The sequence below is a fragment of the Canis lupus genome, chromosome 9 (genome assembly GCF_011100685.1).
Source record: "Canis lupus familiaris isolate Mischka breed German Shepherd chromosome 9, alternate assembly UU_Cfam_GSD_1.0, whole genome shotgun sequence".
NCBI classification, from domain to species: Eukaryota; Metazoa; Chordata; class Mammalia; order Carnivora; family Canidae; genus Canis; species Canis lupus.
The window spans coordinates 18,052,334-18,077,300 of NC_049230.1; the positions used below are offsets into that span (position 1 = coordinate 18,052,334).

At 57.4% G+C, this 24,967-nt stretch overlaps 1 protein-coding gene across 1 annotated transcript in view; it reads left to right on the forward strand.

Annotated features, from left to right (window-relative positions):
• The window catches only part of ARHGAP27 (Rho GTPase activating protein 27), an 80,454-nt gene that overhangs the window by 50,670 nt on the left and 4,817 nt on the right, over nucleotides 1–24,967 (forward strand). The window contains 9 exon segments of the mRNA XM_038547031.1: nucleotides 1,808–2,299; nucleotides 2,301–2,492; nucleotides 21,313–21,768; nucleotides 22,385–22,567; nucleotides 22,799–22,879; nucleotides 22,951–23,034; nucleotides 23,390–23,457; nucleotides 23,780–23,870; nucleotides 24,373–24,477. Of these exon segments, the coding sequence (XP_038402959.1) occupies nucleotides 1,808–2,299; nucleotides 2,301–2,492; nucleotides 21,313–21,768; nucleotides 22,385–22,567; nucleotides 22,799–22,879; nucleotides 22,951–23,034; nucleotides 23,390–23,457; nucleotides 23,780–23,870; nucleotides 24,373–24,477 (1,752 nt within the window).

A 24,967-nucleotide genomic window follows, 5' to 3' on the forward strand; every position in this document is an offset into this window, starting at 1 on the left:
GAGACGACGATCCGGGGTGGAGCAGCCCCGGAGCAGCGCACCCAGGGGACACAGAGGCTGGAGGCCAACAAATCCCGCGGGGGGTGGGGGGGCGTTGGTGGAGGGCGCAGGGTGGGAGTCTACCCACCTTGGGCTCTGCTTGCCAGCAGGCAGCACACCACACCTTCAGTCGCAGCCCTGCCAGCTGCAGCCCCTCCCTCCTGCCTTCTCTTGCCCTGGGCCCGCTCCCAATGTCTCCACTGGCCCAGACACTCCTTCAGGCTCCTCCTCGCCCCTCCCAGAATTGGGGGCAGCCCTCCGGAGCCTCCCTCTGCCTCTTTGCTCCCCTTGGCAGCTCCTGCTCCCCGAGGTTTCCCGACCCAGCCCTCAGAAGCCCCGCCCAACGAGATGGGGGCCTAACCTGCATCATTTGCTGGCTGGAAGGTCTATCTAGCCCATGGGCCCGCAGAGACCTGCCCTGCCAAGGTGAGCGAGTGCCAGGGGTCCAGGAGAAGGTGACGAGAAGGGGTATCCTCCCAGGGTTTGTTGCCTTTGCTCCAGGCAGCTTACTGACTGCGCCTCCAGGGCCCACTGTGCACCCCTTTCCCCATCGAGGAGAGCTTAAGAAAGTGGGGAAGGGGCACTAGGAGCCCCTACCCGGACCCCTGCCGGCCAGACCCTGTTCCTTGGGTTCCTCAGCCTCAGCAAGCCACAGGGGCTCCTACCTGCTGCCCCCGGGGAGACCCAGTTGGGCAGGAGATGTGGTCAGTGTAAAGATCGGGAGGGAGCAGCCACGCAAGAAGTCACTCATTCATCTTGTTGATGGTGAGACCTGGGCAGCTTTACAGTTAGGCTCTGACCAAGGCTGCCCCACCCAGAGCCAAGCTAAGCTGGCATGCAGAGGGGTGGGTTGGGGCCATCACTCCAGGACAGCTTTGGGGAGGACACCGCCTGGGTAGTGCATTCTCTAGGGGCCGCTCTGCTCTCGTGGGGCAACGTGGAGATCACAGGGCAGGTGGGCAGGCCCTCCAGCCTCTCTCGGGAGGTTGGGAGGTTGGAGGTGGGATCTGCAGTCGGGGGCGGTGCGGGCCGCTCTGGGCGGGCCAGGCTCCGAGTTCACGTTCCCCGCAGAGCCGCTGGGGAAGAAAAGAGAAACCAAGAGAACCGGTTCCCCGGCCTTGGCAGTCCTGGTGCCTCATGCCAAGGCCCTTGGTCTACGCGAAGCGGGGACACTCCCGGGGTAGAGCGGCGCCGGGGCAGCTCCTAGAGCCCCGCGCCTCAACTCTGACCCCGAGGGCCCGGGCGGGGGGCGCAGGATCCTGGAGGGAAGAGGCTCTGTGGACCCGGATTTCCTGAGGGCTGGTGGCGTCGGGGCGGGGGCGGGGGCGGGGGCGGGGGCGGGCGGGCGCGGAAGGAATGAGCTCTTTTTCCCACTTCACAGACGGGGAAACTGAGGTTCAGGCAACTTTTTGGCAAGTGTGGTGTCGACTTACCGCCGCCAGTCAACCCCATCTCTCTGAGTCAAGGCTTCCTTGGCTGCAAAGTTGGACCAGTATTACCCACAACCTCCCCACCGGGGGATTGAATGCAGGCTCAAATCTTATCAGCAATGCCACAGAATCAGTGTTGGCATAATTACATCAGCGACTGTGGGCATGGGAACCTTCGAGATTATTTTATCCGAGTGCCCCGTTTTGGAGATACCAAGGCCCTAAGGCACAGGAGGAACGCGGCTTCGGGACTCAACCAAGTCTCTTGTCCCCCTAGCGCGGCGCGCCTCCCGGCTGGGTGGCCCTGACCTCCGCGCCCCTCCTCCTCGTGCCCACAGGGAGACTCCGCGGCCGCGATGGCGATGGCGGCGGACGTCGAGGGGGACGTGTACGTGCTGGTGGAGCATCCCTTCGAGTACACCGGCAAGGACGGGCGGCGCGTCGCCATCCAGCCCAACGAGCGCTACCGGCTGCTGCGCCGGAGCACGGAGCACTGGTGGCACGTCCGGCGCGAGCCCGGCGGCCGCCCCTTCTACCTGCCGGCGCAGTACGTGCGCGAGCTGCCGGCGCTCGGGGACCCCGCCGCCTCCTCGCCGCCGCCCGCGCTCCGCCCGGGCCCCGCAGCCCCCGAACCGCTCGCCTACGACTACCGCTTCGTGAGCGCGCCGGCGCCCGCGGGCCCCGACGGCACGGCCGCCAAGCCCCGGGGCCGCGTGAGCTCCCTGTGCGGCCCCGCGCGGCGCGGCGCCTCGACCCAGCACGGCAGCCCCGGGCCCGGCCTGCCCACCTGCCTGTACACGCGGCCCGCGGCGCCCGTGCGGCCCGCGCAGGTCCCTGGACGACCTGGCGCGCGCCGCCGTCGCGCCCCCTGCCGGCCTCCTGGGAAGCGCGGGCAGCTTCAAGGCCTGCAGCGTGGCGGGCTCCTGGGTGTGCCCGCGCCCCCTGGCGCGCAGCGACTCGGGGAACGTCTACGAGGCCATCCTGGACGAGCGCGGCCCGGCGCGGGACGAGCGCCCGCAGCAGGTATGGGGCGCCCGGGAGCGAGGAGGCGGGCGGGGGGCTGCGCCCGGGCTCCAGGAGCCCCGCTCCGCTTAGCGTCCGCCGGCTCTGCACGGGCTGCCTCACGCGGAGCCCCACGTTCCTCAACCACGAAACGAGAGGGGTGCAGGCTCCCAGTCACATCTGCAATTCCGAAATGCCAAAGCTCCCCGAAGCGCGAGTGTTTTCCGTAACTCAGTTGGTGGCAAAGTTGGACTTGAGCCCGGGTGAAGCCGTTGGTGGTCTTTATTTATTTATTACACTTCGTTTTCCTGCAGAAATGCAGATGACCTGGAGTACGGTGTGCCGCCCACCCCGTGCTGGCAGGTGCGCGCCACCTCACCTGCCTGACAGCCGTGGCACCATTCCGAGAGGCGTCGGGATCCTGGGCCTGCAGGATCTCTCCGCCTCCCCTGTCTCATAGACGCTTGGGGATCAGATGAGATAATGGATGTGAAAGTCAGGGATCTGCTTCCCGTTTTGGCTTCTTCCAACATTTCAGTCATTTCAGTTCCCCTCTAAACACACACACGCACGCACGCACACGCACGCACACCAATTTTTTGTTTCAGGAAGAGGTCTAGTTACAGCGAGGGTTTTTTGTTGTTGTTGTTGTTTGTTTTGTTTTGTTTTCTTTCGTTTCGTTTCGAATCCGGTTGTGTTGATTTGGGCAACCGAAAATAGAGCACGGTTTTAAAACGCTCTTACATCCCCAGAATCCTTTCCATGGCCCTGACATCTTGAGCTTTAGGAACTTGCGGCAGGGGAAGGGGGGTGTGGAGACGTGGAGGGAGGATGCACAAACATCTTTTTGACATCTGCCACCAGCTGGGTAATTATGGGAGATTCACTTCCTCTCTCAGGGTCTCAGTTTGTCCCTTGGCCCAAAGACGGGTGGAAAGGGTGAATGGATGACCCCCCAACCTTGTGTCTCTGGTTTCTTTCTTTGTCCTTGATGTACTTGATGTCAGCGTGGTTGCCTGGCACATGCCAGGACTGAGTCTGGGATGCCCCGCGGAAGGAGGCACCGTCCCGCTCGGGGACTTCCTGGGTCTTCCCACCACCAGGTCTGGTTACAGTGCAAAGAGCTCAGGATTTGAAGCTAGAGAGACTCGAATTTGACCCTGCTGGGTGACCTGCCAGCTGCTGAGGAATCCCTTAATTGCCCCAGCCCCAGTGTCCTCCTGTGTAAAGGATTAGCGTTGTGAGCCTTCGACGAGGTGAGGCGTGGAAGCGCTTGGCACGTAGCAGGCGCCGCACGGAGGCAGACCCGGGTCGCATTTAGCATCCCCTTCGGCGCCGCCTTCGCTTTGATTTCTGCAAGGAGCAGCCCGCCCCCCTCTGGCCATGGCGGGGAACAGCATTCTGCGGGTGAGGACGCGGACCCAGATTCCGCCCGGAAGGAACGGGGGCGGGGGCCAGGGGGATCTTGCGCCCGGCGTCCCTGGGGGCCAGGTGGCCAGCTTCTCCGGGGCAGATGGCTGGATGCCAGCGCTCCTTACCCCGGCGCCCCTCCGTTCCCAGGCAGGCCGTCGGAGGCGCATTCCGGGGCCTTTCCATATTCTCTTTCTCCTTCTTCAGCAGCAGTTACCGGGGAGTGAGGGGGTGGGGACACACGTGATGGCGGGGTGGTGCTCGCGCCGGGAGGAACCGGGCGTCCGCGGAGAGACCTGGGTATTGGTCGAGACGCTCAGCCTGCTCCCCCTTCTGGCCCTAATTCCCCGTGCGATCTCAACAAGAGGCTTGGTATCTCTGTTCCTGTTTCCCCTGTGACCCTGCTTTATTCCAGTGTCACGTGTGGGTCTCCCTGACCCCCTGTCCCCTACAAACTCCAGGGGTGGGGAGTTGGTTCTCTCCTGGGAAGGATCCCCAGTCTGCTCTTAGTTATTGAAGGCAGCCTTCTTTTTTTTTAAGATTGATTATTTATTTATTTATTTATTTATTTATTTATTTATTTATTTATTCATGAGAGACAGAGAGAGAGGCAGAGACCCAGGCAGAGGGAGAAGCAGGCTCCAGGCAGGGAGCCCGATGCAGGACTGGATCCAGGAACTCCAGGATCATGACCTGGGCAGAAGGCAGGTGCTCAACCGCTGAGCCACCCAGGGGACCCGAAGGCAGAATTTAGAGAAGGGAATTTCCTGAAAGGTAAGCCTCCCTGTTTCCTTCTTAGAGGAGGCAGGAGAGGCAGCACCTACCCTTCCCCTTCATTCACTCCTTGACTAAGCATGAACTGGCCTCCCACCTGCCTGCCAAGCATCTGATGAGGCACAGCGCCAGCCCTGGAGAGCTACCATCTGAGTCAGGAGCCTGGCAAGAGGGCAGATGCCTCAGACCAGCGTGGCACAGGCCATCTGGGATAGAAGGACACCCAGCGTGCCGTGGTGCCGAGGCATGGGTGCAGGTGTGAGATGTGGCACCCTTGAGGCCTTGCAGCTCCACTCCCATCCTGTACTGCTGGGGCTCTTGTGGGGAATGGGCAGTGCCTGGCCAGGCAGGGCCTCATGGACTCTCACCAGCAATGTGGACTTAATCCTGCAGCTGCTGGAAGATTCTCAGCAGAGAAGAGAGGGGGTTCAGAAAAGACCCCCGTGGCTGGGACTTTGAGAATAGCAGAGGACAGACCTCCATGGTCTCCCAGGCACACAGTGATGACAGGAGATTTGGGAAGTCGATTCCCTGGAATCTAGTGGCCGACGGGCTGAGGAAGGTGGGAGAGAAGTCGGAATGAGTCGCAGTCTCCCAGTCGCACACCCCGCAGACAGTGGTCTGTTTATTCGGTGGCGCCAGGTCCAGACAGCAGCTGGAGAGGGGGCCTGCTGCCCAGCAGAAGGCCTGCAGCGTGTGGCCTGCAGCATGTGGACCGGGGGCGGGCAGAGTGCGTGGACGTGGGGCCGGGAACACCTGAGACAGTCAGGCCCCACCACATTCGGGTAACAGACAAAGGGAGGGAAGAGAAGCCCCAGAGGAAGGAATAGGCAACAAGGAGGAAGAACAGGAGAGTGCCTGTCCAGACACCGAGAAACGTCCAGAAGAAAGGAGAAGTGAGATAAAGGCCATTAAACATGTATCAGAAACGGTGACTGCGAGGTCAGCAGCCACCTTATCAGGAGCTGGTCAAGGGGTTACTGAGGGCTCAAGGCAGGGGCCAGAGGGATGAGGTAAGGACACCGGCTGGGCTGAGCGTAGACAACTCAGGAGCTTGGCAGGGAAGGGAGAGATGCTTTGTGGCCAGAGGCAGGTGGAGGTCAAGGGGGGAGGCTCCCCAAATCTAAGCGAACAGTCAGGAGCCAGAAGAGTGGGAGGCTGAGGATGGTGAAGAGGTGGTTGGGGAGATGGGACGCAGGGAGAGAGGCCAACAGGGTGGGGGTGGGGTGCCCCGGGCAGAGAGGGAGGGACCCATTTCCTCTGAGGCGAGGGGCAATGATCTGAGGGTGGAGGAGACATAGGATCAGGGTTGGGTCATTGGGGATAGTCGACCAGTGGACAAGGGGAGAGGGTGGCACGGGGGGAGGAATCAGCAGAGGCAGGGACCCACCCCAGAGGAGAGAAGCCTCTGCACTGTGTGGCATTTTATAGGCTCGTCATTCACCTTCCACTCAACTAACATGTAATGAGCACCTGCTGTGTGCTGGTCAAAGTGCTGGACCCTGGGGACGCAAAGCATGTTACACCTGACACGATCCTGTCCCAAAGGGGCTCGTGGTCCCATGGGCTTTCACTCAAAGGTTCATCCCCGCAGCAGCTCGGAAGGCAGTCTCAGCTGGGTGGCCACAGCCTTGGCCAGCCTGTTCCCCTCAGCAGGGACAGGACAATCGGAAGGCAAACAAGTATTCACTTTCCAAGCACCCTGCGTGTCCCCAGCGGTGGGCACCGGCCACAGGGAAGGAGGCAGGAATTCCCAGCCCTCGTCCACCAGCCAGCACCCAGCTACCCAGGGCGCAGTGGGAGAAGCTGTCCCAGGAGAGGGCAGAGGCACACCTTCTGGAGCACTCTGCCCCCACCCCCTCTAAGGGAGGAGGAGGGGCCTCTGAGACTCCACCCCCGTGGTTGCGGTGGAGTGGGGGAGGGGGACCTGCTGACTTGGGGATTTCAGGGTGTGGTCACCATCCCCACCCCGGGGCCTCTGAGGTGGAAAGGCCCAGGCCGGCCCTCTGGACGGGAGCCCGCCCCTGCTGCCCAGACATTGGCCACAGGGAGGAAAGAGGTGCAGCCAGAGGCCTCGGCAGCTTCCTATGCAGCCAGCCCAGCCCTACTCACCTGAGTAGGCAGCCGGACTAGAAGGAGCCTCTGGGGCCCTGGTTCCCTGTCCTGTGCTGAGAACTGTGAGTGACCCCTCAACTCCCAATGGGGCCCGGGGAAGGCGGGGTCGTGCCCTGGCAGCTCTCCCACCCTCTCTCCTCCTTCCCTGACCTCCACCTGGTCTTTTCCTGCACTCATGCTGAAACTCCCCTGCCAGGTGCCTGGCGGGCAGGCACCTCACCCTCCTCTCTGGATCCCAGGCCTGGCACCCACCCCTTGGGACAGACTCCAAGAGCCGCCCCAGGCAGCGGTGATTAAGGCAAAGGAACTGGCCTTAGGGATCCCTCCACCTGGATCCCCCTTTGGGACCAGCCAGGGGGCCCTCTAGGAGGAGCAGGGGAGCTGAGGCCAAGGAGGGAGGGCAGTGAGCGCCCTTGTCTGTATGCCCTCCTCCCAGCAACTGTCTTACCTCCCCCCCACCCACCCTTGGAGAACAGCAGCCCTGGGCTGGCCCGGCTGGTTTCTTCACACCTGGCTTGACCTTTCCCTCCCCATGACTCACCTGCAGCCCCAGGCTGACCCTAGAGCCCCACTGCCCAGCCTAAGGCCTGACCCATGAAAGAGCAGCTTCTTGGGTAGCCCCCTCCCAACCCAGCCCACATTCCTGGCCACCAGTAGTCCTCCCCACCCACAGCTCCCAGGGCAGAAAGGAGCAACCTCCCAGGCCCCTGGCAGCCCCCATGGCTCTGTGGAGTCCCCTGGGTGATCTCCCCAGAACCTGAGCCTTATGATTCACCTCTCAGTCCCCAGCCCCCCTGAGACGGGTCCACCTGCCTCCCCACTTCCTTCCTGAGCGCAGGGGCCGGCTTCTCACTCAATCTGTTGTCTCTGCCTTTCCTGGAGCTGTCTGTGTCCAGTAGTGGGGAGGGCCAGGCCCAGCTGATGCAAACATGGTCAGGGTTCCAGACTAGAAGGTCAGGGGACAGTTGAGGTTGATTGGCGTTGAGGGAAATGATGCTGCCAGGGACTGGGTCTGAGGGACATAGGGGTCCTTGCTCAAGTGCAGGAGGCTCTCTTGCCAAATTGAGGAAGGATTGTGGTGTTGAGGGGACTTCCAGAGCAGCTGCTTAGGCACAGCAGAGCCTGCAGGACCCTTCTGCCTAGCCCAGGCTCTGGGCTCCTATGGGTCCTCCGAGTGGAGGTCCACCGTGAGGCATTGGGTGAGCAGGGCAGGGGTCCCTCTCAGGGCTTCCATGTCTGTCCTGGGGGCTGAGCCAACTTGGCCTAGGAGAGGAAGCCAGAGGAACCAAGAAAGGTGCCAGAGGGGGGCCTTCCTGCCTCTGCTGCATGCAACTGGAGTGCTCCTGGAATCTTCTCAACTTGTAAATTACTATCCCCCCCCCCCATAAAAATAGCTTAAGGAGGGGCTCTGGGGAGGCTCCCTAGGTTAAGCATCTGCCTTTGGCTCAGATCAGGATCCTAGTGTCCTGGGATCAAGCCCCGCATAGAGAACTCTACCTCTGCCCCTATCCCCACTCGTGCTCTATCTCTCTGTCTCAAATAAATAAATAAAATCTTTTTTTTTTTTTAAATAGCTTAACGCCATTGCAAATATTTGGCGAATATGGGCAATCTCACTCTAATGACTATTAGAGGGAATCCCTGGGTGGCTCAGCGCTTTAGCGCCTGCCTTCCGCCTAGGGCGTGATCCTGGAGTCCTGGGATCAAGTCCCAGGTCAGGCTCCCTGCATGGAGCCTGCTTCTCCCTCTGCCTGTGTCTCTGCCTCTCTCTCTCTCTCTTTGTCTATCATGAATAAATAAATAAAATCTTTTTTAAAATAATAATGACTATTAGCATTTTGGCTTCTTTTCATCCATTCTGCTTTACTCTGTGTGGGAGAGTTTTTACAGACCCCAGAGCATCCCGGTACACTGACAATGGCACTGCGATTTTTCACCTACTGTGTCATGGATTCAGTACATGGCAGGTGCCACTGAGAAACAAGGCATGGTCCCTGCCATCAGGTAGTTTTCTGTCCCAGAAGAGAGATGGGCTAGCAGACCCACAGGTAGGATCTGGTGTGGCAGGGGTGCCTGCAGGATGCCGTGGGAGTGCGCTGGAGGAGCTGTCCCCAGAGTCCCCAGAATCCTGCCAGTCGCTAGAGAGAAACTTAGGATTGCCTCCTGGCCAAGGAAGGGGGACAGCAGCTGAATCCGAGAGGTTCCTACCATTCAGCCTCCTCCCTGAAACCCTCTGGACCTACCTGGTGCTTTGTTAGGGGCAGACTTTTTTTCTCATCAACGGTAGTTTGGTCTTTTCACGTTTTCCACTCCTTCTTGTTCACTTTGGCCATTTTGCCTTTTTCCTAGGAAAGTATTCATTTTTCCTAGATTTGCAAAATCTCCATTTTTAAATTTCTCTATGGATTCCTTTGTGACCGAAGAAATAAATGGTTTTTCTAAGTTTTTCATAGTGGAAAAATCGTATATTTTCCATCTAAGGGACATAAGGTCTGGTATATATCAAGCCAAGCTGATTGATTACGTTATTGAAACCTGTGTTTCCTTTGTAGACTTCGTTTTGTTTTTGTCTTTTACTCCAGTTCCAATAGAGGTTTATTACATCTCTCGCTCAGATTTTCTTTGTAAAGATCTTGTACTTTTAGCAGGTTTTGCTTTTTTTTTTTTTTAAGGTTTTATTTATTTGTTCATGAGAGACTCAGAGAGAGGCAGAGACACAGGCAGAGGGAGAAGCAGGCTCCCTGCGGGGAGGACTCAATCCCTCAATCCCAGGACCCCGGGATCACGTCACGGGATCACACCCTGAGCCAAGGCAGATGCTCAACCACTGAGCCACCCAGGCATCTCAGGTTTTGCTTTTTATATTTAACTACAACTTTGTTGGCAGTGCACACAGATTTTGACTGTCCTGGCATCACAGAGTGTGCCTTTGTATCATCCCCTGGTGTCCCTCTTTACCCGGTGGGTGGTTTCAACCTGAATCACCATCTTGCTGTTACAAGCAGGGCCACTCTTTCTATTTTATTGGGTTTTATTTTTTGCACTTGCTGGTATCTCTCAGTATCCTTCTATATTCAACATTATCATGATTTTACGTCTATTTCATATATATATCTCCTACCACTGAATTTGGAAACCCAAACTGACAGTCTTTTTGTTGGGATAATGCACTCTTTTCAGAATCTTTAACAGGTTTCCTTTTCCCCCTTCTATCAGGTTGCTCCTGATTGTCCTGTTCCTCTGCTGTCCTGCTACCCCTTGCATTTCATTCGTGGCTTCTGCTTTTCCCCGCGGCTCCTGATCAAACATCCCCTCTAGGATGTGCAGAAGGGAGGGATGCTTTTTCTCAACACTCCTCCTCCTGGAACTCATAAAACCCCGTCAGTCTCCGGATAGCCGTGGGTCTTTTTTCAGCTTAGAGAAATCTCTTTGTTGCATGAGTATTGGGGTCTTTGCCTTTTTCTTTCATTTGCACGTTAGCTCTCTTGACTGGCGTCTCCAGCTTTGTAGCTTTGCCCCCTCTATGTCTTGCCTCTGCGTACATCAGTTCTGAGATATTTCTCCTGCTTTCTCTTCCAGGCCACAAATTTGAGTCTGGAAAGGGACTGTCCTCACCTTCAATGAGTAGTACATGATATATTTTAAATTCTAAAGTAGTAGTCTTTTTTTTTTCTTTAGTGTCTTACTTGAATCTCCTGAAGATTTCCCTTTTGTTGTTGTTCCAGTAGTCACTGTGTTTTCCAGCCCTTCTATCTTGCTAATAGCAAGATTTTTTTTTAAATTAGATAATGTACTTTCACGGTTTTTAAAAATCAAAGCAATAGGGTGCCTGGGTGGCTCAGTGGTTGAGCGCCTGCCTTTGGCTCAGGTAGTGATCCTGGGATCCTGGGATACAGTCCCACATCAGGCTCCTCGAAGGAAGCCTGCTTCTCCCTCTGCCTGTGTCTCTTCCTCTCTGTGTGTGTCTCTCATGAATACATAAATGACATCTTTTTTTCAGATTTTATTTATGTATTCATGAGAGACACACAGAAAGAGAGGCAGAGACACAGGCAGAGGGAGAAGCAGACTCCATGCAGGGAGCTCGAAGTGGGACTCGATCTTGGGTCTCCAGGATCACACCCTGGGCTGAAGGCGGCGCTAAATCGCTGAGCCACCCGGGCTGCCCTGAAATCTTTAAAACATAAAATAAAAATAAAAGCAATATTAAAAAGTATATAGTAAAAATTCCCCCCCACACACCTGCTTCTGTGCCCTGTTCTCTCCATCAACTCATAAGTCACCACTTTCATTAATTCTTTCTCGATTCTGCCAGAGTTTCTTTATGCAAACACAAACCTATATGAAAACACATTTGATTACTTGCTTTTCTGTCTCTCTTCCGTAAAGGTAACATGCAGTACACACAACACCACATCTTGCTTCTTCTTTGCCTTTTTGATTTAACAATATATCTTGGAGTCTGTGCAGAGAGAGTATCAGTCTCCTTCCTTAGAGCTACATGGTTTTCACTGTACGGATGTATCAGAAATTCTTCAACTGGTCCGCTGGTGATGGGCCCTTGAATCGTTTCCCATCTCTTGCTATTATGCACAATCCTGTAATAGATAATCTTTCACCCCACGTGCAGATAAATCAAGGATAAATCCCAGAAGTAGGATTGCTGGGTGGAAGGATAAACGATGGATATTTGTTAAATTTTGCCAAATTGCTGTCCCTTTCCTGGGGGCTTATACCAATTTACATTCCCACCAACACAAATGTGAGTGTCTGATCCCCCACAGCCTTGCCAACCAGGTGTCAACAAGATGTCGTTTCCTGCTGATCCAATAGTAAAATATATGATCTTAGGATAGCTTGAATTTGCATTTCTCTTTTCAGTGAGAGTGAGCATCTTCTCATAGATTTAAGGACTGTTTGTTTTCCTTTTTCTGTTAACCTGTTCAGAGCCAGTGCTCATTTTTCCATTGACTTATTGGTCTTTTACTTATTGGTTATTAGGAGGTTTTGCCATACGAAGGAAAACAGCCCTCTATCTCTTACAGGAGTTGTCATGTAAGTTTCTCTTCTGACTTTGCTAATGTTATTTTCTGGCCACGCAAATGACTTAAGATGCATTTACTTGGTCAAATGTATGGCTTTTAGAGTTTGAGTCTCTGCTTTTTTGTTTGTTTGGTTTGGTTTGGTTTTAAGATTTTATTTATTTATTCATGAGAAACACACAGAGAGAGGCAAAGACAGGCAGAGGGAGAAGCAGGCTCCCTGCAGGGAGAGCCCAATACAGGACTCAGTCCCAGGACCCCGGGATCACTGCCTGAGCCAAAGGCAGATGCGCAACCACTGAGCCACCCAGGTGCCCTTCTGCCTTTTTTATTTTTAATATACAATTTTGCTTATGTTTTTCTCTTTAAGTATTTTTATGGTTTCGCTTTTTATGTCTGAATCTTTGATCTATTTGGGGGTATATCCGAGTGGACAGAGTAAGATGTCAACCCACCTTTAATTATTTTTCTGGATGGCCATCCACCTATCCTGCCACCTTTTACTGACAAACTCCTCTTCCTACCCGGATTGGTGATTGGTCTTTAGCACGTCCTGACCCTGCTGTATTAGGGTCTTGCAGCCCAGGTAGATTTGGTTGTTCTCTTTGCTCCACCTCTCTCCAGCCACTGTCCTGTCAGAGGAGTGGGGTTTATGTGTCTTTTCTCACTGGGGCTGGGATGAGCTGTTGAAGTGTCCCCACTAGGCGCGGCCCTAGAGCAGAGGAATGGTGGTCTCTGCCAGTGGGCCAGCCGGGCTGGGCAGCCTCTTCTAAGACACCATCAAGAATTCTCCCTGCCTGCTGCCTCCTCGGCATCCCCAGCCTGTTGGGCAGAGAGTGCTGAGCCCACCTGTTTGACTCCCTGTCAGCTCCTAGGGGTCACCCTGCTTTCCCCCTAGGGTCCTATGGTGGCCTGGTCTGCCCCGGGGTCTCCTGGGTTCCAGCTTCTATCTCAGGCCCTCTACTCCGGCCAGCCAGCCCTGCCCAGGAGCTGGCACAGCCCCTTCCTTGAGGGTAGCGTCCAGGAGAAGAGAAGAAGCAGGACATGTTTAAGCTGCCATGTTTCCAGAATTCCTAGAGCCAGAGCTGCGTCATAAAGGAGAGAAATTACTACCAGGGGTAGGGGAGAGCTGGAAGGGCCTGTCTTTCTGGATAAGAAACAGTGAACACCTTGGAGTAGTAACACTGAGAATCCAGAAGAGTAAACAAGTTTAAGGGAGGTTTTCTCCCCTTTTTATTATGAAAAATTTTTTAAAGATTTTATAATTTATTCATGAGAGACACACAGAGAGAGGCAGAGGGAGAAGCAAGCTCCCTATAGGGAGCCTGATGCGGGACTCGATCCCAGGACCCCAGGATCATGACCTGAGCCAAAGGCAGGTACTCAACCACTGAACCACCCAGGTGTCCCTATTATGAAGATTTTCAAACATGCAAAGAAGTGAAAAGAATATTATAATTAATATAATTATACCTATTACTTAGATTTAACAATTCTTGTCAAGTTAGTTCTCTCTCTTTTTTTCTTTTTGCTGAGAAATAATAAATTCCAGAATTTATCCTATCTCATCCCTTAAAAACTCAGCCTGTATGTCTTTTTTTAACAAGGTTTTATTTATTTATTTATTTATTTATTTATTTATTTATTTGAGAGATGTTGAGTGAGTGAGAGAGAGAACATGAGCAAGGGGAAAGAGACAGAAGGAGAAGTAGGCTCCCTGCTGAGCAGGGAGCCCTATGCGCCCCGGGGATTCCAGGATCATGACCTGGGCCAAAGGCAGACGCTTAACCAACTGAGCTTCTGAGGTGCCCCAGCCTGTATGTCTTAAAAATGTTTTTTTTCCATAACCACAATACTATACCCATTATTATATCTAACAAAATTAATATTAGTTCCTTCATATCAGCTAAGATCCAGGCCATAGTCAAATGTCCCTCATTGTCCTAAAACAAATCTCTCACAGTCAGTTTGTTCGAACCAGAATCAGCTCAAGGACCATGCATCTCATTTGTCACTTAAATCTCTCTTGCTGTTTCCCTCCCTCTTCTCCTGCCTGGACAGGGACCAGAGTGGTTGCCCCATAGGACATCTATTCTAGATTTGAATTTCTGCTTCCTTGTGGTGGGGTTGCCATGTTCCCCTAGCCCCTGTGTTACCTGGGGACTGATAGGTCCGAAAGGCTTAGGCTGGTCCCCAGCCTCGGGGACTCTAGATCTCTGCTTGAACAACCAAGATGGGGCACCCGGGTGGTTCAGTGGTTGAGCGGCTGCCTTTTGCTTGGGTCATGATCCCAGAGTCCTGGGATCAAGTCCCACATTGGGCTCCCTGCAGGGAGCCCGCTTCTCCCTCTGTCTGTGTCTCTGCCTCTCTCTCTGTCTCTCGTGAATAAATAAAATCTTAAAAAAAAAGAAAAAAACAAAAACAAGATGATGCCAAGATGGGAAGGAGGAGAGGAGGAAGGTGAACTTGGTTTCTGGGATATGCAGCTTGTAGGGTGTACCAAGGACCCCCAGGACTCCACTCAGGTTTTTGCTCCTGGAGATGGTCTTGCAGGTAGTTAAGCTAACAGATCCGGCTGGGCTTCCCCGGGACAGGAGAGTGAGAAGCAAATGGGAGACCCAGTATCAAGGAGTTAAGCGGAGGAAGAGGAGCATGGCTCACAGCCCAGGAGGCACCAGAGGGTGAGGAGGGAGAGGCCTGTAAGGACTAAGTCCTGAGGAGAGTCAGACCCTCCAAGGACCACTGCTGTCATCAAAGGAGTTGTAGGACCCCCGGGCAGTGGGCTGGACGTCAGAAGCAGGACGGCAGACACACACACACACCTTCAACAGGTGGGCTCCGGAAAGGAGGCAGGATGAGCTGGGTCCAGGAGCACACATTTTCTTTTTAAGATGGAGAGACCTGGAATTTGTTGCCACGCCAAAGGGCCTGCAGCCATCAAGTGGGAGGGTTAGTGAGAGGTTTGTGGAGAGGCAGCTTCTGAGCAAGAGGCAGTGGGATCCTCAGGGGCCCATATTCGGGAGGCCCTCTTGGACGGGGGAACCTGGTCCCTCCAGTGGGGAAGTGAGGAGATGCGGTGGGTACAGGTGCAGACACATTTGGAGGGACAGGCCCCTGTCACATCTCTCTCCCTCGGTTGGCTCACGATGACAGCCTTTGCCAGCCAGCAGTTTCCTTGACAGACGGTTTCTGATTCCTCCTGGGCGTCAGCCAGCCTTATCCAGAGCACAGAGCATGTGAGTGGCAAAGGGGCTCCACCCCCTACCCCACCTACCCTGAGGAGCAGGCCGAGCACACAGTCCCATGAGGTCACCAAGAGGCTGAGGGCAGAGTCCAGAGCCGAGGGCACTCAATCGAAACCCAGAACCAAAAAAACGGAAGTGTCACCCCGCTTTCTTTCCCACGTCCCTGAGTGTAGAGTGTAGGGTGTAGGATCCCGGGGGCGGCTTGACGCCTCCACAGAAGCCAGCCCTGGGAGCGGGGAGAGAATGACAGCACCATTCTATGGATAAAGAAACAGAGGCGCAGAGATTCAAGGGGCTGCCCAGGGAGAAGCTAGGGCACCAGCGACACAAGAAGCCATTTCTCTGAATCCTGCGTCATTCTCCCCGCCCCCCTTTAATCAAATGATGATGCCTCTGCTCTAAGCCCCACAGAGGAACCTGACCTCGGGCTACTGTGTTCGTCTTCGCAGGCTACAGGCCGAGCAGTAAGGTTACACTGAGCCTCACCTGGGCTTTAGTACAAAACGAGGGGTCTGAGCCCCGGCCCAAACCTGTTACACCAGACTCTGGGGACAGCTCCAGGCGTGGTTCCCTCCGTTCTGAGGGGACCCCCAGTTCCCCCACTGCACATCAGTGGACTTGTGGCTCAGGGCTGGGGGTGGGTACAGTGAGGCCCGGACTCCGTCCTGGAGATGGCGTGCTCAGGGAAGGGAAGGACGCCAGCTCTGGGCACCCTGCAAGGCTCCCTGAGGCAAAGATCACAACCCATCCTCCACTCTCCCTCCGCTCAGCTCTGGAGGCACTGAAGTCAGCAAAGGAGGTCCCGACCCCGCGGCAGCCCCCCTGAGCCAGTCTCTGGGCTCCAGTCACTGGTTTGCAGGCATTTCTTTTGCCTCTGGCTTCAGAGAGCTGATAGGATTTTTCTGGTTGCCACAAGCCTCCTGTGAGGGTTTTGGGGAGAAGGGGTGAGGACAGAGCAGCCGGCTTGTTCTGTCCCCTCCTCCACCGTGTGCCTCTAGAGGGCCAGGCCAGGCGTGAAGATGCGGTTGAGGGAGGAGGACACCACTGGGGAGCTGCTGTGGTCACACCTCCTCTTGCTGAGGGGAAGCCTAGACTGGAAGCCTGAGGAACCAAGCTCCTTGACCAAGAAGAGCAGGCCAGAGCTGTGTGGGTTTGGCTCAGCCCCTGTGGTGGGGGGCCAGAGCCCCCTGGGAAGACCCCAGGCCTGGGGGGCCCAGCTTCTTACAGAGGAGGAACAGCACGTGGGCTGCCTTTTCGGTGGTCCCAGTCTCCTGTACTGTCACTCTTGGTTCCTGCCACAGGAAGACCCTGCTCCCTAGTTCTCCAGCGGGGCAGTGCTAAGGGCTCAGGTCCCCACACCCATGTCCTCTCTCTCCTTCCCCAGCTCCTGCCTGCTGCCAGCTCAGAGTTTCCGGCCTTTCCCATCTTCTGGGCCTGGCTCCATCTCTCCTGGTGACCTATTTTGCATGTGGCCCATGTCCCCCAGGGCGGGGGCAGTGGGATGTGTCATGTGTGTGACAAGTGGGAGGACCCCAGGCCTCTCTGCCCTCAGTGTTCCAGGCTTCTGAGTCCCACCTGGGATGGGAGGGGAGCAATACAGGAGCTTGGAGGGCAGAGTAGGGCATGAATCCCTGGCTTGTTCTGGATGCGGTCTGCCCAAAGGGCCCACACTCCAAATCTACACCACGCCTGGCTCTCCTTGGGTGTCCCTGCCCTGGGCCCACAGTGGGTGCAGGGAAGGAGTGGTCTGGGGGGCATGGGCAGGGGAGGAAGTAAGACCAGGGCTGGGGACAGGAGGGTTACTGGAATGGAAGAGCAGGAGACAATGGGTCTGGGATCCTGGTGGAAGGTGGGGTCAGAGCCTGAAGCAGGAGAGAGAACAGGCCCAGGGGAAGCTCTTGGTTGTGGGGTTGTGGAGAGGCTAGTCCCTGTCCCCTTCTCCGGGTCCTTAGAGAGTGGGGACGCAGGCATACTTGTGCACGTATTAGACACCCAGGCGAGGGTGCATGCGTGCATCTTGGAGAGCGAACCGGGAGGGGACAGGCTCAGGCAGTCAGGCGAGTGGACTGTGGTGTGGTCAGAATCCCTCCTGTCCTCTGTGAGGCTGCAGAACTCCAGACACTGACTCCGTCTGATGCCACAGCTGCCCAGACCCCTTCCTCTTTGACACGTTGCGCCCCCGCCCCGGCACCCCACACACAAGCTTCCTCTTCCCCATCGCCCTGGGCACTGGGGGAGTTGAGGGCCACTCCATGTCCTGTCTACGCCAGCCTGGGGCCCCAGCACCCAACTGCCCCCTCTGCCCTCTCCCAGCTGTCTGGCCTCCCCTCCCCCAACCTCGGTTTGGCGCCATCCTGCTCCCTGGCTGTATCTGCCCTGGGATTCAGACCTTGCCGGTGATCAGAGTATGGAGTAGGAAGGCCGGCGCTTCCCTGGACACATAGAAACACCCCCGACCTAAGACCCCCCCCACTTCACCCCACCCCCCTCCCCCCACAGCAGGCAGCCTCTGTCTCAGGCAGCACTTCCGCAGCCCTGACAGGAAATGGGCTGGAGGCTCAGCCTCCCGCCATCTCAAAGCCACTTCTTGTTTCCTTGTTGCCTTGTGCCAGCCCTGGGGTTGTGCCCCTTGGCTCCACCCCTAAAGCCTGCCCAGGGCTTCGTCCCAGCAGCTCTGAGGGGACAGGATGGTGGACATGATTGCCAGGCTGACCAGGAGGCGGAGTCAGGCCCTGCGGGGACAGGTAGGGGGCCGTGGCATTTGGGGGCAAGCTCAGCCTCTGGTGGGGACGGCCGAGGGCTCTGGATCAAGGTGCCACTAGTGGGCCTCTGTTCTCTGGCCCTCTCAGGGGCTGGCTGAGCGGAGCTTCCGGAGCAGGACATCTCTCAGACTTCGGGGACTCCTCCCTGCTTTCCTCTTCCCTTTGCCAAGGCCTTCGCCTGCCTGGGAGGGGCTGCAGGGGGACCCTGAGAGATGGTGATCAGCGCAGGGGCAGAGGCAGGCCTGCCACCTGCTTGTGGGCAAGGGGAGGGCTGCGGGGCTGGGCAGCTGGGCGTGGTGAGAGCCAGAGCCCCTCTTGCCGCTGAGGTAGGAGACCACTTCCCCTTTCCTACTGTTGTCCCCCGTGTCTCTGTTGTGATTGGGATCTGGGCCCCGAGAGCTGTTGGTGCCTAGTCAGGGCCCCACTGATGGGCTGTCACTGGGTGTTGCCTGGACCTCCAGGAGTCGTGGGCAGGGTGGCAGACCCTGCTCTAACCTGCACGAGCTTCCCCTTGAAGGCCAGAGGGCACAGGGGGACTGGCCCTGCCTGGCTTCCAGTCTGATCCTGGCTTTATCCTAGCACTGGAGGGGCTCTACAGGGAGAAAGTTCTAGAGTTTGAAGGGGCCTCAGGGCCGCTGCGTGTGGTCCAGCTCCCACCACAGGGCTGTAGCATCACTGACAGGGGGTTGGACTTTGCCTGCTCACGTCCAGTGAAAGCCCCTTCCTACCTCCTGAAGCAGCCTGTGTCTCTGGGGCAGCCCCTCCCAGGGGCCCTGCCCTGCCCCCATTTGGCCTCTGGTCTGCAGCCTGGAGCCCCACAGTGCGATTCTGCATCTTCTCTTCCTCTGACAGCCCCCTCATGCTGAGAGCCTAAACATCCAGCTCCTAGGTCTCACCTCTGTACCCACTAGGGCTACTTCGTGTGAGATCCCCATCACCCTGGCCAGCCTGGGACTCCCCATGGACTCACAGCCAAGACTAGCAGCCTGCAGGTGGAAATCCCCGCTCCATAGAGCCTGGCTCCTTCCTCAGCTCATCTATGCCCCACATGACCTCCCAGCCCCTGTCCCAAGGAGGGGAAGGTGCCTGCCTCAGCAGGTCCAGCTGGGGCAGGTGGGAGATGTGTCTGGTCACCCACCTTCCTCTGTCCACTGCCTCCATCCTGGTCTCCCAAAGAGACTCCTGTGCTGAACCCCCACTCCCAGGAAGTCCTTGTCCAAAGCTAACTTGAGTCTCCTGTGGTGTCAGGTGTGTTTGTTTGTTGTTTGCTGCTGAAATGTGGCTTGGAATTGGCTTTTGTACTCAAGCAATAAGTACTTTTGGTGGATTGGATGTGTGCTTCAGGGCATTGGGCCAGCAGCTAGAGGGCAACTGGGGTCAAGTACATCATCCTGGGTCCCCTGCTCAAAAACAAAACCCCGCCTTTGGGGTCAGAGGAGGTAGGCAGATGAGTGGACAACCCAAGGCGGAATGCTGCCGGGCCCGAACAGAGGGATGAACAGCATGTCCGTGCGCCAGACGTCTCTCCTGAGGGAGAAGGCCTCTCCCGGAGGCTTGGAGCAGAGCACCAGCAGAGGAGCAGGATCTGGGTAGGCAGGTATGAGAGCAGAGAGTTCCAGGCTGAAGGACCCACTGGAGCAAAGGTGCAGAGATAGGAGGTGGCTTTGTGTTTGCGGGAGGGTCCATGGGCCGGTGTGGGTGGAATATGGGATGGCTGCGGTGGACAGAGAGAAAGGAGAAGTGGGGTGGGGGGTTCTGTCTCAGCCACACAAGCGCTTGCAGGGTGAGGGAGAGGAGTGAGGATCTGGTGTATCCAGCTCCTCCTGTTCCCTCCATGCCTGGGACCTGCCCCTGATGATCTAAAACTGTACCACTGCTTTTCTGACACTTTGTCTCCTGCTAGCAGTAACTACCACGGACAACGTGCTGTGCTGTGCATTTCACTTCTCACCCTGCTCATCTCCCTCCCTGCTCCCTGACCATTTACACAGGCTGCCCAGTAGGGATGTGGGTCCCTTTGTTCACTGCTGCGTTCCCCAGTGCCTAGAACAGTGCGTGCACCGGACAGGTGAATCTTTGTGGGACAAACGAGTGTGTTTTTAGGCGCCTTCCTAAGGCCCAGGGAGATGCCACCTTGACATGACCGGCTTCCCCTCTTGGGAAGTTTACAGCTTAGTGAAGGCATCACAGGCAGTTCTGTGATTAAAAAAGGCGGGGCGGGGGGGAGGGTGATTGTACAAAATTTTGAGAAAAGTTTAAAGAATAAATAAATAAATAAATACCCCATCCCCATAACTATACTGCCCAGAGGAGATAACTATCTCTGTTAGCATTTTGGAGGGTTTCTAAAAACACAGATTTGAAACTATATACTTGCTCCCCATGTCGAAGTCTGCATTTCCCCCGTAGCATTAGATCATCCTAGAAACAGTCTTAATCTTCTGGTGCTCTTCTGCTGCCTGGGGTTTAAGAGTGTCCTTATCTATCCCTCTGGCCAGCTGAGGGTGCTAGGCGATGGTGGGCAGGCCAGAGGAATCTCAGGAAAGGTCTTGACCCTGACACCTGAGCTGAGTCCTGAAGAAGGAATTGGAGTGGGCCAGGTGAAAAAAGGGGTGGGGATGGGCCTAGGCACTCTGAAGGATCCAGGCCCATAAAAGATATACAGCAGGGAGGGTGGAGCCTCCAGCAGCCCCAGGCTACTAGAGCATAAAGTTCAAGGCAGGGGGCCAGGAATGGCAGGAAATAAAGTAGACAGAGAGGCGACAGGCCCCTCCGGTGCCCTGTTAAAGGCGTAGACTTTGCCCCGCAGGCCGCAAGGAGCAGTGGGGTGTTGAGCATGACCAGAGGTATGTTGTGTGTGGCCGGACCCTCCAGCCCACCTCGCTTTCCTTTGGAGGGCACGAGGGGCTCCTCTTTCCTAGCTCCTCCTTCCTTCCTCCCATCTGGCTTGCCTCTCTCCCTTCTCTGCAGTTGATCCTGAGGTCTGCAAAAACCACATTCAGGAAGTTTCAGTCCCAGATCAGAGGTGGTACGGATTCCAGTCCCAGAGATTTCAGGGACAGGAAGGAAGGAGGGGTGGGGGCTGTAGAGTGCAGCAGGGCCCTGCCCCTCTGTGACCTGAATGGGGAGGAAAAGGAATGGGGCCCAGGCCATGTCTCTATTCCTGCCCAACCTCTGATTGGCCCCCTGGAGTGCACAGTGAGGGCGCAGCTGGGAGAACTCAAGATATCGATATTTTATTATTGCTAATAAATAATGTAAGTGCCCTACGCATCTGAGACATTTCATATTTGACAATGCCCCTTCACGAATATTTCCTCATTCTCTCTTCACTACAATTTCCGGAGCGGGCAGGGCAGACATTGTGCAGCGGCGGGACTGAAGCAGGGGGTACTCCAACTTGCCCAAGGTCGCCCAGGTGGGAAGTGGCTGGGTCGGGACTGGGCGACCCCGGAGCTGCCCTGACGGTCACGCCTCCTTCCTGCTCCCACAGGTGGACGACCCCCCGGAGCCCGTGTACGAGAACGTCGAGAGGCAGCCCCTGCCCACGTCACCCGGCACCGCCTCGGTCCCCCGCCCCCCCGCATGGGAGACGCACAGGGACGCGGGCAGCGGGCGCCGCTACTACTACAACCCAGACACGGGCGTGACCACCTGGGAGTCGCCCTTCGAGGCCTCTGAGGGCGCCGCCAGCCCAGCCACCTCTCCGGCCTCGGTGGGCAGCCGCGAGAGCCTCGAGACAGACTGGGGCCAGTATTGGGATGAGGAGAGCCGCAGGGTGTTCTTCTACAACCCGCTGACGGGCGAGGCCGTCTGGGAGGACGAGCCGGAGGACGAGCCCGAGGACGAGCCCGAGGACGAGCCCGAGGACGAGCCCGAGGACGCGCTGGAGGACGCGCTGGAGGACATGCAGCCAGGCCTGAGCCCACTGGACCCCGGGGAGTGCAGGGTGAGGGGGCGGGGCCTGGCCCGGGTGGGCGGAGTGACTGAGGCTTCAGGCCCCGCCTCCTGCCCCGCCCCGGGAATGAGGGTGAGGGGCGGGGCCTGGCGGGGGGGGGCGGGGTGACTGAGGCCTCGGACCCCGCCTCCTGCCCCCGCCCCCCGGGAATGAGGGAGAGGGGCGGGGCCGGGGAAGGGTTGGGGGGGGCGGGGTGACTGAGGCCTCGGACCCCGCCTCCTGCCCCTCCCCGGGAATGAGGGTGAGGGGCGGGGCCTGGCCGGGGGGGCGGGGTGACTGAGGCCTCGGACCCCGCCTCCTGCCCCCGCCCCCCGGGAATGAGGGAGAGGGGCGGGGCCGGGCCGGGGGGGGGGGTTGGAGGGGGGGCGGGGTGACTGAGGCCTCAGACCCCGCCTCCTGCCCCCGCCCCCCGGGAATGAGGGTGAGGCGCGGGGCGGGGGGGGGGAGGGGTGCGGGGGGTGCGGGGTGACTCAGGCCTCAGGCCCCGCCTCCTGCACCCCGCAGTCCCCTGGACTGCTATAGAGGGGCGTGGCCTGGTATGAAAGGGCAGGGCCCAGGGTCCCTACTGGCTCGGAGAGCGTCTGACTCTGTCTCCTGCTCCTTGCAGCCCCCTACCCCTGAAACGGACTACCCCGAGTCGCTGACCAGTTACCCCGAGGAGGACTACTCCCCCGTGGGCTCTTTGAGTGAGCCTCGGCCCACCTCTCCGTTGGCCGCGCCCCCGGGCTGGTCTTGCCATGTGAGCCCCGAGGGCCAGACACTCTACACCAACCACTACACCCAAGAGCAGGTATGGGCAGCGGGCAGATGTGCCCGGACAGCCCCCCGGTCACTCCTCCACCTCGTCCTCACTAGTAGTTCCAGTAGTTCCCCTTAACACCATAAACCGCAGCTCCTGGGCCGGTAGCCTGCACCTGACCCTCCAAACTCCTTGGGGCTGAATTGGGCTCTGGTACAGGGGGAAACTTTGCCTGCCTCCCATGAGGTGGGCTGAGAGCCCTGACCATCCTTCTTCCCACAGTGGGTGCGGTTGGAGGACCAACATGGGAAGCCCTACTTCTACAACCCAGAAGACACCTCAGTTCAGTGGGAGCTGCCCCAGGTAACCAGCTGGGATAGGGAGAGCCTTGGGGAGAGAGGAGGGGATTATAGATGACGTCTCTCTCTCCTCAGGTTCCTGTCCCTGCCCCTCGAAGCATCTGCAGATCCAACCAGGACAGTGAGACCCCAGCCCAGGCCAGCCCCCCTGAGGAGAAGGTAAGGGAAGGAGCTCGTAGGCCTTGGCAGGACCCCCACAGAAGACACAGGGGCTTCCTGAAGGCTGTGGGGGCCGGGACAGACTTGGGCATGTCTCCCCCACAGGCCCCAGCGACTAGCCTGGGCCTGGGTCTGGGTCATCCCCCACCCCCCAGGGATGCGTGAGGTTGGGAACTGGGAGAAAATCTCTCCTCCTGGGCTGAGAACTGGCACCCCACCTGCACCAGCGGCAAGGAGGGTTCAGTGGTGACTCAGGCCCAGCCTGTAAGGAGTTGCTGGCTGTGGAGGAGACTAGCCTCTGCCCCCTTGTGGCCCAGCCCCTTAACTGCCTCCTCTTTCCCCTTGGCTTTCTAAGATCAAGACTCTGGACAAGGCCGGTGTGCTTCATCGCACCAAGACGGTGGACAAGGGGAAGCGGCTCCGGTAAGAGGCGGCTGCACCCAGACCACGGCAGAGTGGGCCTTAACGATGACATTTACCGAGCCCCTCCCGGCTCTTGTTAATCCTTATAGCAGCTTGCTAAGAAGTCGCATGAGGACACTGAGGCACCTAGAGATAGTAACTTGCCCAGGGTCCCTTGGCTACCAAGTGTTAGAATTGGGAGTCCAGCCCTCACCGTTGGATGGCCCAAGTTGAGCTGTGTTCTTAAGCTCTGTGCCCTGCTCCTGGGGGTGGAAGGGGGCCTCAGCTCAGGGCCAAATGCAAGCCCAGCCCCCCACCCCCCCACTTCCCTACCTCCACCTAGGAAGAAGCACTGGAGTGCCTCCTGGACGGTGCTGGAGGGTGGCGTCCTGACATTCTTCAAGGACTCGAAGGCCTCAGCTGCAGGCGGCCTGGTAAGGCCCAGGCTCCCAGGGTAGGGACACTGCCTGCCCCCCACCTCCAGCCCCATCTGCTCCTGACTCGTGTAGCTCTTTACTTGATCTGGCTTGTCAGAGGCTAGGTCTGCAATAGTGGATCATGAGTGACAAGGGAGCCGGGCCTTGGCAGGGGGTGATGACAGTGGATTCAGCCCATGACAAGCGCTTCCAGCCACCCTGGGCATGGGGAGCGGTCCTTGAGGGTGGCCACTCCAGCCTGGGAGGCAGGCGGACTGGGGACTGGGGCCCCTGCTCCCCGGGACAAGGGCTGTGCCTTTCCCTTTTCCTCTCCTGGGTGGGCAGGCAGCAAAGGACCTGCGAGCCCAGGACCGCTGGGTTCCAGGAACCCTTGGGTGCCCCTTCCCCATTCTGGCCCTTGAGCCAAGGGAGCCTGGTGGATTGGAGGCAGGGGCTGTGGCAGGCCTGTCTGAACTGCGGGCTCCCTGTAACTCTGCTTCCCCCAATGCTTCTCCCACAGAGGCAGCCTCCCAAGCTCTCTACCCCTGAGTACACAGTGGAGTTGAGGGGGGCCTCTCTCTCCTGGGCCCCCAAAGAGAAATCTAGCAGGAAGAATGTGCTGGAGGTGAGTGGTATGGGTTGGGAGGAGAGGGGGCTTACTGGTAGCTTGAGGTCCTCACTAGGCCAGCCCCAAGAAGGGGAACCTGGGGAAAGTGGGACTGGAATTCTCAGGACTGAAAGCCAAAGTTGTGCCCACCTTGGGGATCTGTCCACAGTGTTTCTGGCATCATGGATCTGCAGTTCCCTCTCCAGGAACCCAGTTTACTAGTTCTTGGCCTTGGAGGGTAGTGAGGAGTAGTGTCTGGCAGGGCAGCCCTCATCCTAGACAGGAGACCCCCTGTCCCCCTGCTACTCACTTTGACAGGTTGGATACCTGCTCTGGCCGGTCAGAACCCAGCTTCCAACTGGACTGGGTTCTCAGTGAAGAAGCTAGGTCCCTAGTTTCCCAGGCTCCCTTAGCAGGAATACAGGGGCCAGGTGGAATCCCAACCAGGACCCTCCTGGTGCCACCACCCTCCACTCTCCACGTGTTGTCTTGTTTTAAATTACCATCA